The following is an 18,616-nucleotide window of genomic DNA, read 5'->3' as shown; positions in this document are numbered from 1 at the left end:
ACTCAGATATCATTAAATCATATGCCTCTCATTTGCTTCCACTATAAATAAGGGGATTGGACTGAATTATTTCTTGGGTTCCTTTCAATCCTAATAATTGACAATTCTAAGTTGTACACACTCATTTGCACACACACACAGACACACATAAGATTTTCCCTGATAAAAAAAATCAGAAGACCAGGGGAAAAGATATCTCTAAGGACATGGGAAAGAAAAATCTTGCCTGAAACATAGAGCTACCACATGTACACCCAAATGGATTTTGATTTTAAGAAAAGATTGAGGATAAATTAGAGAATTAGGTTAGAACATGAGCAAGGCTGAGGTTCCACTACAGTTAGACTATACAATGCCTATAGCTGGCAAAGTTCAGTAAGAAAGGTAAACTACTAGGTGTCACATCTTTAAATATTACCCTGATTGATTGTACTAACTATAGTGATTTGCCCTCCTTGTAATAATTTATAGCAATTAGAAACATTACTCTTGGCAGTTGGGAAAGAAGGTTACTTATGACAGAATGTGACTGTATTTGGAGATAGGGTTTTTCAAGAGGTAATCAAGTTAAAAGGAGGACATTCATTAGGGTGGGCCCTAATCCGATATGACTGGGGTCCTAATAAAAAGAGGGTATTTTGAGCAGTTTTAAGACTTCACCATGTGAAGACTCAGGGAGAAGACGGCCATCTACAAGCCAAGGAGAGGGCCCTTATAGGAAACCAGCTCTGCTTACATCTTGATTTCAAACTTCTAGCCTCCAGAATTATGAGAAAATAAATTTCTGTTGTTTGAACCACCTGTTTATGAACTTTATTATGGTGGCCTTAGGAAACTAACACATGTCTCCACAAACTTACTCTGAACACTATTCCATAATTTATATCTCCTAGCATCTTAGCCTGCTTAGTTCTCAGAGTTAAATATGAAGCTTTTGACAAACGTTAATAATATATAATATTAAGAACACTTATAGTTTTGGATCATTGATAAATTGGAAGGCAGACTATGATAAAATATGTTCTAGAATCTAGAATCAACACAAACCTCTACAAAGGACTATTTCCAGTGAGGATATAACAGTGAGTGAGAACACATACTCAGAAAATCTGGGCTATTCCTATAAATCATCTAATACATAACTCAGAAAGTTAAAGAAGTACAGACTGTTAAATGGAAACTCTTGACTTACTGATAAGAAAAATCCCTCAACGGTAGTCTGGATCATGCACAATGTGCTAAATGATAGCTATTGTGATAAAGAAGTAACCTGAGAAAGTCTAGAACGAGGCGCCAAGAAATCTAGAAAGCAGGGACAATCTATATCCAACTTACACTACTCCCCTCCTCCATCCCCAACCAAGGGGATTTTGAGTAGTTTTAAGACTCAAAGGATTAATGGAATATGAAAACATCATCTTTATATTAGAATTCTAAACTATATCACCATTACCCTTCCTTCTTTCATCATCATTTTGACATCTGGCTCTCTCTCATGGTCCTGGTGATTTTATTATCCACACAGACAATCCTTCCACTACCCAGCCTCTCAGCTCCTCAACCTGCTCTCCTCTAAGACCTTATTCTCCACCCAACTCGCACAGCTCATTTTAGCAAAAAGACACTGGATGTTGTCATAAACCATAAATGCACCCCTCCATAAATTCGACTTTAGCGTCCCTTCTCTGACCGCCACCTGTTTTCTTTATAGAACGTGCTCCCAGTTTCCCAATTTGAACAATTCTTCAGCCCCCCGAAGCACTGACTTTGAACACTGCTTTACTGCCCCTCACATCTCCCATATCCTCACATCTCCCCTTAGCCAGCCTCAATCCCACGAGCACCCATTATACAACTCCCTTGTATTTCTGTAACTCCCTGGCCCCTCTCTTACTCCATCACATTTGCTTGTTCCAGTTCAGCTCTCCAATTAATTCCTCACCTTCACTGGAGCAACTAAACATGGATGAAGAAAAACATTCACACTGGCTGTTCTCACCTTAAGTTCATGAGCACTGACTCCAGGTCGGCCTGTTACGCTGCCCTGCGGTCTTGGTATATTTCCTAGTTTATTGATGCACCCACTTTTATACTACATTTTCTACCTCCCCTCTCCTCAGATGTCCACATCTTCTTCCCTCTTCTTATTATATTCAGTTGTTGACCTTTCATCGTATTCCACTGAGAAAACAGAGACAATAGAAAGAGAACATCTATATGTTCCCACACCCACATGTACCAATCTACCTTCATCTGTACCCATATATTCCACATTTCTTCCTGTTAGACTGGATGAGCTCTTCTACCTAATACAAATGGTTCCACTTGTGCACTAGATCCCACCCTATTACTGCTCCTATGTGGTACCCTCCCTCCTGCGTCACTGATTTTTCCTGCTTTACAGGATCATTCCCATCATCGTAGAAACATGTTGAATTATTCTCCATCTTTACAAAACCATTACTTGACCTCACGTTCTCCCTCCAGCTACTGTTTCATTTCTTTGTTTCCTTTGTTGTAAAAATCCTTGAAAGGGCTCTCTATACTCCTTCTGCTCATATTGTCTTGAATCTACACCAATCAGGTTTCCAACTTCACCACACCATTGAAATGACTCTTGTCAAGGCCAACAAGACTGTCTACAGATGGTCACTTTTCTGTTCTCATCTTATTCTGCCTCTCAGCAATCTTTGATCCCCGTGATTACACCCTCCTTTATGAAACACTTTCTGCCTCTGATGTCCTAGACTCTTCTCTCTTGACTCTTCTACCCTCTGGCTCTGCCTTCTCAGTCTCCTCATCTTCCCAACCTTTAAAGGCAGGGTGTCTCAGGGCTCATGTCTTGGAATTCTTGACTCCCTGGATCATCTCATCCATTTCCACGGCTAATATATATGCCGATAATTTTGATTTGTTGACCTTTCCCTCAATATCAGACTTGTATATCTAACTGCCTAATAAGCATCTTAAGCTTAAAATGTCAAAAAACAAACTCTTAAATTTCCTCCCCAGACTGCTCATCCAGCAGTTTCCCACATCTCTCTGAATGATACTTCCATTCTTCCATTTGCTTTGTCCAAAAATCTTTGACTCCTGACACTACATCTCTTCTCTTTTTCTCCCAGCCCATGCATCTAATCCATAAGCAAATCCTGTTGGTATTTCCAAATATATTCAGGAACCAGTTACTTCTTACTATCTCCACTGGGATATCCTTGTCCAAGTCATTGCCATCCCCCACTTGGATTACTGAAATACATTCCTGAACTCCTGAACCTCAGGTCTCTATTTGAAAATCACCCCACTCACGGCACTTTCCTAAGCTTCTCCACATAAAGTAACACTTCTGCTGCCTATACTATCCCCTCCTGCTCTCTCTCCTTGACCTTGCTTTACTTTTTTCATGGCACTTACTACCATGGGATATATTATATATTTATTGCTTATTGGTTGGATGTCTGTATCGCTCAGAACCAGGCAAGAACTTATGTTCATTTGTTGATTCACCAGTGCCTAGAATAGTGCCTGATGCATATTAGGCACTCAGATACTTGCTGAATGAACGAACTGACATTATCATCAGCATCATTATCAATATTACCTTTATTATCTAACTGCCTGGGTCCAGAGGGTTGAAGCAGAGCAACCGCACCCTAAGACAGAACAAAACACAATCTAAAACAGGGTAACCTTGGTGGGAGCAGGAGTTAGAACATGGCCAGCAAATGTCAGTGCGCACTTCTCTTGTTAAAGCTGGAAGTGGACGATCATTTCCTACCTCAAGATTTCAGTTTTAATCAAAATGGTAGCATATGGTCACAAGCACATTTTATTCCTTAACAAAGCACTTCTATTAGAAGAGCTTTGCATTATTCTACTTCATCACTAATACCTGAATCCTCAAAAAGGGTATATAATAATTAATAGAAGGGAAAACTGTAAAAAGTAAGGAGAAATTGACTTTCTTAAATCAGTAATTTTAAATCTTCTATCATCATTATTATTTTTTGCATATTACATACCAACAGTGTCTTCCTTTTTTATTTTAATCTTAGAGCTATTTCTCTATCATATTCTCTTTTCAAGTACAAAGAGAAAATTTACCCAAATGGTAACTTGAATAACCTGGTCACAAGCCTTAAAAATAAGATAAATTTCAAGGTCTTATCATTCTGTATTGAAGGAACTTATAATATAGAGGATGTCTTCCTTTAGAAGAAGCATGTGTTAGCATTTGTCATTTTTTAAATGAGAACAGAGTTCTAACAACACATTAAAATGTACAGATTTAGAATAAGAACTTGCGTTGCATGTGAAGAGGAAAAAATATAACAAAATAAGGTGATATATGAGAAAATGGGTATGAAGATATATTATATAAATGAATGCAAAGTTAATGAGGCAAAGAATTTAAATAATACAAGGTTATAAGAATTAACATGTTAGTTGATAACTTCAGTATATCTGCTTTTCAGAGTAAAAGTACAAATTTGCATAGAGATAGATATTTGAGCAGAACAAAAATGTGACAAAAAGGGTCTAAGTTCAGACAAAAACCCCGCAAAACCCATAGAATGATCTTAAATACAACGGTCTTCATTTGCTTTCAGATTAATATCTATTCTATTTTCTTACTACTACAAGTCCTTATTTTTTCTACTTTCATTTAATAAAACAAGATAGTATATAATTCTTTATGACTCTATAACTTCTGAATTTAAGATTAACTTACAGTAAAATTTCCCCCAATATATTATTTTAAAATCTATTAGAAATAGATAAATGTCATGATCAGCTAAAAGCAATATAGTGCTTTAGATACCTGCAACGTTTGAAAAAACCTTCAGTTAAATATGGAGAAAACTTAATTTGAATAAAAAGGGAGCGATGCATGCAATTTGAATAAAATGCCTAAATACTGATAATTAGGAACAGAGGAGGAAAAAAACCTGTCATAATTGGTTCCACTCACATATTTATTTTATTTTGAGTACTTACTTCACCAAAATCAAAATGAATGAAAAAAAGGAACCCACCGTATGTGATCAACTTACTTTACAATGATCATACTGGAGTTGTAAGGCTGGGACATCCCCTCCAATAGGCATTTGTTTTCTAAGCTCTTCATCTTTCATATTCAGCCATTTGATCAGTTCTTCTAAAGACGTCAGCAACCTGTTCCACTTCTCAGCACTGGCCTCCAAATGAGCCCTGTGAAAAGATAATGCTGACCACATTTAGACATTTGAAACGGATCCAAAAAACTATGTACCTTCCTTTAGCCTAATAATCATGTACAACCAACTAATGCTCACGTCTAAGAAGGAGGCTGAAACTTTGTAAAAAGAATATATACTTCCTGTAAGAAACAGTTATTTCGAATAAGCTAGAATATTAAGGATATGTTGGTAATATCTGTCAAAAGTTAAAACATACACCTCCACACCACAAAGGCGTCAATATGAGGCTCTCAAGAAGAATGTCCATGATATAATGCAAAATTATTTAAGCAAGTTTCAGTAGTTTATGTATAGTATATATGCACATTCAAATGTAACTTTTTTCTCATTTCATCTATATATACAAAGAGACGGATAGAGAAGAAATCATACGCATATAAAATTTTTAGAAAGATACACACCAGATGCAGTTACTACTGAGAACACCATAAACGCTTAATTTTTATATATTTTTGTACTAATTGAGTATATGCAACAGGCTCGTATGATTTTTCCTTCCAAAAAAGCTAATTTGAGGGGGGAAAATTACTAATGTCTTGATTTCTCTTGTATTCAAATAAATTACTGAAAGCAGAACATCACCAACATTTATCTCAAAAAGTTGAAAAACAATAAAGGATTACTTGGACAGAACACTATTTGGCTTATGGCTGACTGATGTCCAGTGACAAATGTTATGAATAGAAAACAACTGAGCAGAAATCACTGCAGTACTTTACACTCAGATTCAAAGATGAGGTCTTTGTTTCAATAATAATTTCTGTTTTTAGCACAGAAAAGTATCTTCAGGTTTTTAAATTATGAACTTCATAATTAGGGAACTATGTTTAGGAAAAATATTTTTTATGTGATGAAGCCTTCAATAAGAATAAAGCCTTTGAAAATAGAAAAGTAAATAAGAAACAAGTTTGCTAGTTGCTCCTGCTAGATCCTTGGAGAAAGCCCAAAGCCATGGACAAAGCCCTGCCTCAAGCCCACACCACATGAGTTGGATTTAAAAAGATAAGTAAGTCAAAAACAACTCGAGAGACTCAAGGAATCAGTGTTTCCTCAATCTTGCATCACCCCAGTGGACAGACCATAAATGTGGACTTACATGCTAAACTGCATGAAATGGAATTGTCTTGACTGTCCATAACCTTTCAGAATGAAAGGGGCAAGGCTGATGGAGACAGACATAAGCCTTGTTACACAACAGCTTCCAAAGACTAAAGATTTATGATAGCAAAAGATGACTCATTTGGGGCAACCCCAGGTACAAGAAATCTCTGTTGACCATGTTTCACATCCTCTCATACCACAATGTTCACCTTAACATTGGCTTATGATCCCCACTTCCACAAAATTGCTCCTTTACTGAGTGATATGAAACAAATCAACCAAGCACAGCAACTACTGCCCCTCAGACCTATCAGGAATTTCCTTTTTGGACATCTGACCTACTTGAGTCTTTGTCTCAAAGCTAATAGCTCTGCTATAGTTCATTCAAACAAATATTTCCCCACTGATCACATTAGGTGGTATTCCCAGCAGTGGATATTCAACAATATCATAAGTCTTGTTTAAAAGTTCATAATGTTTCCCAGAAGAACAACTATGTATCTCTGATCTTTAGTTCATCTCTAATTCCTAAAACAATGACCATAGTCTACCAGCCAATATTCCTGGCTAAAAGAAAAAAATGGGAGTTCTGCATATCTCTAAAATACCATGTGGGCTTCCTGGTGGCGCGGTGGTTGAGAGTCTGCCTGCCGATGCAGGGGTTACGGGTTCGTGCCCTGGTTCGGGAAGATCCCACATGCCGTGGAGTGGCTGGGCCCGTGAGCCATGGCCGCTGAGCCTGAGCATCCGGAGCCTGTGCTCCGCAACAGGAGAGGCCACAACAGTGAGAGGCCCGTGTACCGCAAATAAAAAAAGTTAGGAGTACAGGGGCTTTCCTGGTGGCGCAGTGGTTGAGAGTCTGCCTGCCGATGCAGGGAACGCGGGTCCGTGCCCCGGTCCGGAAAGATCCCACGTGCCGCGGAGCGGCTGGGCCCGTGAGCCTTGGCCGCTGAGCCTGCGCGTCCGGAGCCTGTGCTCCGCAACGGGAGAAGCCACAACAGTGAGAGGCCCGCGTACCACAAAAAAGGAAAAGAAACAAAAAAAAGGAGTACAGAAAAAAGTTTGAGGTATCATAATTATAATTTGAAATTCTATTTTATTCTCTTGTACTTACAGTCTTTTCTGTTCATTCTACAGGTGCTATGATTAACCTCACATTACAAATGCTTTAATGAGATCCTGATTCTGTTTCAGGGCCAGCTTTTCTGTGTTCATACTGATTAATTTTAGGCCAAATATGTCCCTGATAAACAATACTTTTACTTGGCAAAGAACAGAACTAAATAATTTCAAGTATATTAACTGAAAATTCTCTCTTCCAGTTACAAAGCATTTTGTCCTCAGTATATTTGAATGAGTTGGTGCAATTTCTTTCCAGTATTTTTAAATCCAAAAAATAAATACTGGACTTCCCAGGTGGCGCAGTGGTTAAGAATCCACCTGCCAATGCAGGGGTCATGGGTTCGACCCCTGGTCTGGGAAGATCCCACATGCCGTGCAGCAACCAAGCCTGTGCACCACAACTACTGAGCCTGCGGTCTAGAGCCCGCGAGCACAACTACTGAGCCCGTGCGCCACAACTACTGAAGCCTGCACCCCTAGAGCCTGTGCTCTGCAACAAGAGAAGCCACCACAATGAAAAGCCTGCACACCGCAATGAAGAGTAGACCCCACTCACTGCAACTAGAGAAAAGTACACGCGCAGCAACAAAGACCCAACGCAGCCAATAAATAAATAAATAAAATATTTAAAAATAATGAATATTGATAAATAAATAACAGCTAGAAATCAGAAGTCTTTAGTCAATCAAGAAGTGCTTGAGTGTCTTTGTGTGCAAAACACTATGCACACACCCTGACCTCTTATTTCAGATTATTTGATCCTGCATCTTCAATGTCTATAGCTTAACTCTTTAATCAATAACCAAACCAGACATTACATTCCTATGACATCTATTTACACACTCATTGTATTGAAGAACATGATAATGTCTTTTCCAATGCAGTTTACTTTTTGACTGCACAGAAATAATGAAATTGATCATTGAAATCTATGGCATTCAGCATTGAAGAACTATTTATAAAGATGAAGGCAATACTCTTTTCAGCGAGATACTAAAGGGACTTCGAAATAAAAAAGATAACATTGGTCTATGTGCTTCTCTATATCTTTCTTTTTCCATAGTAAAAAGCAAACTGATGTGACAGAATCTCTGCTGGGAAAATCTGTTCTGGTTATTCTCTGATAGATTATAAATATGTGTTTGGTGGATTACTACCATATGCCCAAATAAAAGCATGCTTCTGTAGTAGCCTTCAGTGTCCTAGTTTCAATTTAATTCTTTCATCTTTCAAGATGAAAGCCTTTTCTTGGGCACTGGGTTGAATGCTTTGCAAAAAGAAACCTTACATTTGTGTTTGGTATAGTTGTACTTTTTCAGTTTTACTTGAAACATTCTGAGGCTTATATTTCCCCAAGATTACAGTTAAGCAGTCATCAATCATGCTTTCAGAATCTTCACTTAAAACGTTTCTTTATCTAACACATATCTGTGGGCACTCACATTTTGGATAAGAGACTTTATTATCCTCTCATTTGCTTCAGTTCATTCTTTGGGTACCTGACATGTGCAAAGCAATAGATACTTTCACTGCATGTATTAGCAACTCAGGGTGATGTCTACTTCAGAAAATGCTTCACACAAGTTAATTCTTTTTAGATTAAGTCATCTATTTTACAACTCTCTAAACATTTTTAAATGGCCAGTTATTTTTAAAACTATAATATGAAAACTTTTTGAACATAAACATCCATAAAAATGGCACCTCATCATTTAAATATTGTAGAAAAGCAACTATGGAGAAAACTATGTATTAATATTAATATCTATTTTAAATCACCAAAAGCCTCTACCTTTCATGTTTCTTCAAAGAAGTTTTTAATCCCTTCTCCCAAAGTACAGATCCAAAAAGAGAGCAAACAGCGTGAATGAGTAAGAGGAGCACTTATTAAAATAAAATACAGTTTTTCAGTTTTTCAATAAAGTCAAACATCGATGGAGCACCCACTCTGATGTCAGGCACTACACTGGTTCAGAAATAGAAGGCTCTAGGGTCAAGTTAGGGGGAAGACAAGTAAACCAAATATACTCTGAGATAGGAAACCTCACAACAACTCTCTGAGGCAACTACAGCTCAGAGAAGGAAGAACTTGCTCAGGAAGCCATGGTGAGAATCTGGAATCCACACTAAATTCTAATCTCTTTCCACTATGTTGCTCTCATCATGGACAGCACTTAAGAGGGCAGATAGAAACTGCCAAGGTATATTTGTAGACAAGTAAAGATACATTTGAAAAGTTGTAGGTCTGCCAAAGAATTTGATGACTCAAATTAAGAGGAGTAAAGATATACTATCCCCTATTGTGTAAGGAAGAAATGCACAGAATTAAATACCCATGTTGGCATTCTTACTACAAAGAAACTTTTATTTTATGGTAATACCCATAGGTTACAAATTGAGTTATAGTGAAAGAAAATACCTTCATTAGTGCAAGAATAACCAGTAACATTAAAAGGGGATTATTTCTGCTCCCAGAAGAGGAATTAAGACTGACTAGGAGAAAAAAGTAGAGTCCTCAGAATTCAGTCTGTTCTGAAAAGAACACCAAAGCTGTGCTTCCAATATTGTAGCCACCAGCAATATGTGCCTATTTCAATTTAAAGCTTCAGTTAACTAAAATAAGTAAAATAGGAAATTCAGTTCACCAGTTGCACTAGCCACATTTCAACTGCTCAACATGCCACATATGGCTAGTGGTTACTGTACCGAACAGTGCAGATACAGAACATTTCCATCATTGTAGAAAGTTCTACCGAAAAGCACTGAGCCAGAGGAAAACAAGAAGGAAAGCTGCAGAATTTTCCTCTATGAGATCTGAGAAAAAAAATTTTAGAAGTTCTACAATATGGTTAGCAAAATCAACTACCTAAAGTTAAAAGTGGTGTCGATGACATTGTAAAAGTGTGATAACGTTAGATGTAATGATGATGTTAAAGGTTAATCTCCTCTAAGGGACTCTAAAAAGGTGCTCTGAATCTTTCAGAGGCTCATGAAAGAAAGGGAAGATAGAATTTTATCTTTGAACCCTGTTTTCATTAGATTTGAGAATTTCACTGGCCTTTGAAACCGTAAGTTAATAAGGATTCATATTAAACAAACATTAAGCTGATAAGTAGATATTTAATTAACATAATCCTAAATTATACAAATTTAACATATAAGTTTAAGCCATGGCCTTCACATTACTGAATTTATTAGTAATTTCCAATTCACATTTTTCCAGGGAGTAAAAAACATTGTTAAAAGTTCCTAAGAGCCTATCTTCTAGCTCAGGTTTCAAATCACTATCTTTGCTTATATCGATCTAAGTGGAATACAGACTTGTATGTATTGTTTTTTGATTGCAAAAGAATAGTTGGTAAATTAGATTTCCGTATTTTAAAAGTGTGATCAAAGTTATCCAAAAAGGGACTTCCCTGGTGGTCCAGCAGTAAAGAATCGGCCTTCCAATGCAGGGGACACAGGTTCGATCCCTGGTCAGGGAACTGGGATCCCACATGCCGCGGGGCAACTAAGCCCGTGCGCCACAGCTACTGAGCTCACGCACCTTAACGAGACAGCCTGTGTGCTCTGGAACCCTTGCGCCACAACTACAGAGCCTGCACGCCACAACTAGAGAGAAGCCCACGTGCCACAGCGAAAGATCCCACAAGCCTCAACGAAAATCCTGCGTGCTGCAACTAAGACCCAACACACCCCAAAATATAGATAAATAAAAAATAAAGAAGTTAACCGAAAAGACTGGAAAATAGTACTTAAGATATTAACCCCAGGCTCTGAGTCACATGTAATTCCGTAGTTCCAATGATCACGCCGTGGTCAATGGAGGTAACGTCAAGCATTTCACGTAGACACAGTGAATGTTCAATAAATATTAGCTGTTATTATGATCTTTGACAGATAGTCTCTTTTCTAAAAATGATGATAAATTGCAGCAAATATTCCCGGCCATGACAATACTGATTTTGGCACAATGAAAGCACAATTTGAAACACAGAATGCACAGAAAGGACAGCTATCTGATGGCCTTATTCTCAGAAAAGAATGAAGCAAGGCTGCATGCAGAGACGGAGATTTTGAGAGGTTTTGGGAGCCAATGAGGAATCGAAATCTTTAAAAATTAGGGATAGTGGTGATTATGATAGAAAATCATTCAGAATTGCAATAGCAATTCTAAGTAGAAACTGTCAAGTCTCAGTTGAAGAAATGTTATCATTTTTCACTTTCCAGTGCAACACTAGGAAGCCCAGAATTTAGATCAGGGGATAGGGAGGGTATGATTATCAGAGCATCAGCGATTGGAAAAGCAGACAGGAATTTCAAGGGGGAGAGGAATTTCAAGGTCCTGACATTACTGAAATGGTTTATAATGAAATCCAAGCTGGGTAGATGGGGTTGATGAAGTCTGAAAAGTGGAAGGGTTTAAGCAACTAAAGATAAGGAGAAAGGTGTGTAGGTTCGGGAAGATGAAGGAAAAATAAAAAGAAAGCTAGGAATTCCTCAGCTGAAAATATTAGACCATGTGCATTTTTAAACAATCTAGTTAGAATATTGTAGACAAATTATATATACAGAATAAAACTGCAAAGTTAGGGGATAGTATATAGGTGGTCCTGGTACATATGAAGCTAATGAAAGAAGGTCCTCTTCATAAAATCCATAACTTTAATGTGAAGGAGAGTTGTTTTACTGATGATGTTCTAAACAATCCTGATTTGCTAAAACAGAGGGCTCTTCTCCAACTAACATGGCAAAATCAATGGCACTCAGATGTGCATGGCCAGGTGGGATGTAAAAAAATAAAATGTGTGCTCTGAAAACAATTTGCCCCTGGTCTCCTGAGATTGCTCATCCCAGAGATGCCAAGATAACATGGGATGTCAACTAAGTCCTAGGCCTGGGCAGATCTATCGGGCTTAGAAACAAAATAGGGATAAAACCATTTAGAGATAAAGTAAGAAGAAACTGAGAAGTCAAAATATACAGAGTTATCACTAGAGATGTCGACACCAAGGATGATAAGTGAGGAAAAGATGCAGAGTAAAAAGGAAGTGAGAAGCTCAAATCAATGAGTAAAGTAGAAGAGTGTCCTATACATCAGGAGGAAGCAGGAATAAGATGATGAGAGGGTAAAATAATAGATGTATCCACTTCTAACGACAAGCTGTTGAGAGATGGAGAAGCAATGCTTAAGAAATAGCAGTGAGGCTGCCAACTTTCCCTCTTATCCCTGTGCGCAGGGCTGCTGTTCAGCCAGTGTCTGCTGGCGCCATACTGGGAGTTTATGGCTAGCGTTCTACTTGGTGTCCATAGTAGTTGTTAAATATTCAGAATGTTCCTGTTGACTGCCAGGTGAGGAAAATGGGAAAACTGAACTCTATTAAAGAGTGTTTCAAGTAAAGCAGGCAATTAAGGGGACAGTCAACTTTCAATTATAGAGAAGAGTGATGGGAGAGTTTAAACAAATATTAAAGACATAGGAGAAGTTGTTCACAATAGAAGCCAGTGCAAGTGTGACTATACTTTAAAGGAATGAGAGGAAAGAACAGAGGAACAGGAATTCATAGTACACTCAGCAAGCAACATTTTCAGTAAGGACTGAAGGAGGCAGCTGGCCGTGGGGGAAGTTACTTCACGTTTTTGTTAATGAGAACACCTCCACACCCCAGCTCCTTGGGAAGGGGTTTTCTCACTAAGTACATTCCTGGCCTCTTCTCCACCCTTTCACTCTCTCTGTCCCTGTAGAGGTAGAGTGAGGAATCTGATTTGTAGATTTGGGGAATAACTTGATCTACTTAGCTCAGCTCACTCTTGCCTTTTGAGAACAAGTCTGCAGAGACTGAGTTCTTTTCTACTCTTCCATGCAGGGTTTCCCACATGGGAGGCCACATTGTCCAGTGACTGCTGGGAATTCTGCCTACTTCTGGAGTCCGGTTAACAGCCCCATTTAGCTCTCACTCTAAGCACCTCCTCCAGCCTAGCCTCTGTCAGTAATTAACATGACACTGTTGTTCTCACTTTTCCTTACTTTTGTTTCCTATTTCTTCTGAATCCAGCCAAGAAAGAGGGATGCTACTTGTTGGGGACCTTCTCAGAAATTCCCAGTATTAGTGACTAAGAAACAAGACGGGGCAGGGAGAAGTTCTATGTCTTCTGAACTAATTAGTTCCAGACATAATGGTAATCAATGAGAGTAATAATAATAGTTAACAATTATTTAGTGCTTACCATGTGCCACTGTTTTAGGTACTTTATAAAGGCTAATTAAATCAACTATTCATGATGACTCTATGAGGAAGTTACTCCTATTATCCCTATTTTGCACAGGAGGAAATACATATTGGCCAAGTAACCTCCCCGCAGTGTCACAGCTGCCAAGGAACAAAACTAGTGTTTAAACTTACTAGGCAGTCTAGCTCCAGAGTATTAAATGCATCCTGTACCACTTCTCTCTGAGGTGTGCTTACTATATGAGGGCCCATTACTAAGAATAATAAACCGTTTTATCATTTTTTTAATTGCGATATGATTGACATATAACATTAGTGTCAGGTGTACAACATAGTGATTCAATATTTTTATTGATTACACTCCATACAGTTATTATAAAATATTGACTATATTCCCTGTTCTGTACATTGCATCCTTGAAACTTATTTGTTTTATACCTTAATTCCCTTCACCTATGTTGCCCCTCCCCCACTCCCCTCTGGTAACCGCTAGTTTGTTCTCTGTATCTGTGAGTCTGTTTCTGTTTTGTTATATTTGTTCAATTGTTTAATTTTCTAGATTCCACATGTAAGTGAAAACATACAGTATTTGTCTTTGTCTTACTTATTTCAGTAAGTATAATACCTCCAGGTCCATCCATGCTGTCACAAATGGTAAAATGTCATTCTTTTTTTTATGGCTAATATTCCATTTTATATATATATATGTGTGTATATATATATATATGTATATACACACATACATATATACAAACACATATATACACATATATATGCATATATATAAATATTCCATTGTATGTGTGTGTGTGTGTATATATATATATATATATATATATATATAAAATCTCCTTTATGCATTCAACTGTTGATGAACAGTTGCAGACTGTTTCCATGTCATGGCTATTGTAAATAATGGTGCTATGAACACTGGGGTGCATATATCTTTTCAAAGCAGTGTTTTCATTTTCTTTGTCTCAATACCCAAAGCGACTGTAATCAAAATAGTATGGTACTGGCACAGAAACAGAAGCATAGATCAATGGAACAGAATAGACAGCCCAGAAATAAGCCCATGCACATATGGTCAATTAAATCTACAACAAAAGAGGGAAGACTACACAATGGGGAAAAGACAGTCTCTTCAATAAGTAGTGTTGGGAAAACTGGACAGCTACAAGTGAAAAAATGAAACTAGACCATTTTCTCACACCGTATACAAAAATAAACTCAAAATGGATTAAAGACTTAAATGTAAGACCTGAAAACATAAAACTCCTAGAAGAAAACATCTATGCAGTACTCTCTTTGTTGGTCTTAGCAATATATATATATATATATATATATATATATATATTGCATTTGTCTCCTTAGGCAAAGGCAACAAAAGCAAAAATAAAGGAATGGGATCTAATCAAACTAAAAAATTTTTGCACAGAGAAGGAAACCATCAACAAAATGGAAAGGTAATCTACCGAATGGGAAAAGATATTTGCCTATGATATGTCCCATAAGGGGTTAATACCCCAAATATATAAAGAACTCACACAACTCAATACAAAAACAAACAATCTGATTTAAAAATAGGCAGAGAACCTGATAGGCATTTTTCGAAAGAAGACATACAGATGTCCAACAGACACGTGAAAATATGCTCAACATAGAGGAAAATCATCAGGAAAATGCAAATCAAATCCACAATGAGATATCACCTCACAACTTTCAGAATAGCTATGGTCAAAAAGACAAGAAATAACAAGTGTTGGTGAGGACATGGAGAAAAGGGAACCCTTGTGCACTGTTGGTGGGAATGTAAAATGGTGCAGCGACTATGGAAAACAGTTTAACGGTACCTCAAAAAATTAAAAATAGAACTATCATACGATCCAGCAATTCCACTCTTGGGTATTTCTCTGAAAGGGTCTCTTCACAGCTCTCCTTGTCTTTAGAACTTTTCTCATCTAATAATGCACTCTCCATAATTGTGTGGGAGGGATATTTCCAAAGCTTAAGTCTGATCATGCCACCTAAAACTTTTCAAATTCCATTACCAGTGGAATGGAGCATGGTACACACAGGTGTTCCATGATTTGTGTCTTACCTCCCTCCTCACCTTTTTCTCTAGTCACAGTCTTTCCCCTCTACATCATCAGCAAATTCTATTCTCAGTCAGACTGAACTTCTTAACTGCTCCATGAACACACAGTGTTATTTCTGGCCTCCTGCTTAGATATCTTTCTCCAATCCTCATCCAGTCCATCTGGGGAAAACTACACACCTTTCAAGGCTCAGCTTAGTTATCATCTCTTTCATGAAGCCTTTGATGATCATCTGAAGTGAAAGTTACCACTTCCTCCTTTGGACCCATCTTAGCCTGAAGAGAACTGTGAACCCCCTAGGGGTAGGGGCCATATCTTATTTATGATTCACAATGCCTTAAACCTAGAAGTAAGTTCTTATTAAATGCTTGAATCTCCAGAAATGAGTAATGAGGCTACAAATTATTTTAATTTGTTATCACATTACTAACACATTTTACTGGAATGTATGATTTGTCTTGATCCAGAAGCCCATTGGCAAAAGCTTATTCCCCCATCTTCTAAAAATAACATTATTTATTAGATAATATTCCAACTATAGCTTATGAGTTCTTTCTTTCCAGGTTAGAAAAAAAAATGTGACTTGACAGGCTTAGGCAATAAAGGCCAGGAAAGGTCAAAGATTTTTTTTGTCTTCATTAAATTCTCCTTCCTGAAGAACTCATCCTCCAAACTCTCAAAATTCCAGCACCATGTACAGAGTCTTCACCAGGGCCAGGCCTGTGGCTTTTAGATTGTTACACTAGTTGGGTTTGTTAGAACCTCAGTGAATGTTTTCTACTATGTTAACACTTTAAATCTTTTTATCTATTTATATTTATGGGGAACAGAAAGGTGAAACCCAATGGGGTCTGGCCAGTTGAAAATTCAATTTTAAGCAATCACAAGTATATTCTCTCACTATACAATACTCCCTAATTTTCCTCTCGAACTAAAAAAGAGTAGTTGGTTGATAATGTCCATCAGGATCTTTACACAGAGGTTTCCATAGTCATGCTACATTACCCCCTTCTTTAAGTGTGAAAAGAAGTGCAAATATCCCTTTATGAGCCCCAGAAGAATAAAAGCCTTTCAGGATTTCTCTTTAGAAGGAAAATTTTTTTAAAATTCATTCACAGTAAATACTCCGCAAAAGATTTCTGCTCTCCATGAAGTAGTCTATAAAATGCAGAAACCAGTTGAAGCAGATCCACTGAACCCCTTTATGTAAGATAAAATAAACTAGATGCTACATTAGACAGAAATTACATAGACTAAGGAACTATCCGATTACCCCATTCAATCTTCACAGCAATCATGTGGGTTAAATATTTATATTTTGATTTTGTAAATGAGAAAACCAAGGCTCAGAGAGACTAAGTGACTTGCCCAAGTCAAATTCAAGTCAAATTCAAGACCATTTGGTTTAAGGCTGTACATTTTTCAATACATCATACTGTTTCTAAACTTTAAGATTTAAGAAACTGACCTAGGTGCAAGATCCAAGTCTTTCTACCAACATTCATGTTCTTAGTCAGTTTCCACTAAACTCATACCCATTACGTATTATCCACCATCTAGTAAACGTAATTCTAAAATGTTCTTAACTCCCAGTAATAATATTAATAGCTGTCACAGTAGGTCTTTTTTCAATGTCCTTTCTTAGTCAAATTCTGGTCCTCAAATTCATCCTTATTTACTTTTTACTTTCTCCAAATGGAGACATGAGTCATCAGTTATCCATTTTAGTGTCCATAAGTGATATCTAATTTCTAAAAGTACAACTTCAAATTGGACATACAAATTGCTTGACGAAGCAAAACACGTTCACTGCCAAGAGTCAGAAAGATCTAGATTCAAATCCTCGTGTGGCACTTGTTAGCTCAATATCTTGTCAAGTTCTTTATATTCATTAAGCCTCTGTCACCTCATGTAAGAAAGGATTTTACTATTCACCTCACTAGGATTTTTTGAATACTAAATAAAGAAATGTTTGTAGAGATCCTAACACAATACTTGGTTAAGGTAAACACTCAACAACTAGCAGGTATTGGTAAAATCATTAGTATTATTAGGTTTAAAATATGATATGCAAATTTGTGACTAGTCAGGAACAGTTGACAGAGGGCACTGCACATGAATGGAGCTAAAACTGTAACTTTAAAAAAAAGTATCTTTGCATTTAAATCTTAAACTATTTCTGAAGAAGTAGCATGCTGGTAAGGCTTCCTGTTCTCTTCCTGATATACAAAAATCATGAAACTCCTCCTCCCCCATTATTTTTATTTTGATACTGACAATGCTGACCTGATACTGGCAGATTTTGCTTTTAAGTCGTTCCATCTTTGGTTCATATCATCCAGTCGATGCTGAAGCATAGTAGCCTCTTCAGAATTTCCCAAAGCTTTTACCATCTTCTGCCTGTTTCCATCAAGGCTTTTAAATATGTCACTGTGGGCATCAATTTCTGCCTGGATGTCCTGAACAGAAAAAGGCAAAGAGATAACGCAAATATTAGGTATTAGTGTCAACATTACTTGGGATTGCTATACACACTTTGCTTTTTTCGTATTCCACAAATGAGTTTTTTAAAAGCAAAATAGTTAATTTTAGCTTAAATGAGAACAAATTTAAGTGTTTTCACAATTTCTACATTGAAAATAATAGTTTTTAAATCTTTAATAAGACACTGATTTCCCCCATTCTTAAAAACAGAATGTATCAATATTATAATCTAAATTTCATGTATCCGCTAGTTAGATGTTCAAATTCAATGAGAAATTTTTGAAATTTTGTATGACTGTGGCTGCCAGATCACTCAACTTTGCTTAATACCCAAATAAAT

The 18,616-nt window shown here is 37.2% G+C and overlaps 1 protein-coding gene across 11 annotated transcripts in view; it reads right to left on the bottom strand.

Moving 5' to 3' along the window:
- Positions 1–18,616, bottom strand: part of UTRN (utrophin) — a 497,402-nt gene that overhangs the window by 135,684 nt on the left and 343,102 nt on the right. For all 11 annotated transcript variants that reach the window (XM_019951537.3, XM_019951539.3, XM_033867812.2 and 8 more), the window contains 2 exons: positions 18,079–18,251; positions 5,055–5,211 (listed from right to left, as the gene is read on the bottom strand). In XM_019951537.3, the coding sequence (XP_019807096.2) occupies positions 5,055–5,211; positions 18,079–18,251 (330 nt within the window). The remainder of the gene's footprint in view (positions 1–5,054; positions 5,212–18,078; positions 18,252–18,616) is intronic.

This window comes from Tursiops truncatus, chromosome 12 (assembly GCF_011762595.2).
Source record: "Tursiops truncatus isolate mTurTru1 chromosome 12, mTurTru1.mat.Y, whole genome shotgun sequence".
In the NCBI taxonomy this organism is placed as follows: Eukaryota; Metazoa; Chordata; class Mammalia; order Artiodactyla; family Delphinidae; genus Tursiops; species Tursiops truncatus.
Note: the sequence above shows the minus strand (reverse complement) of the source record. Positions and strands in the feature narration are given on the sequence as shown.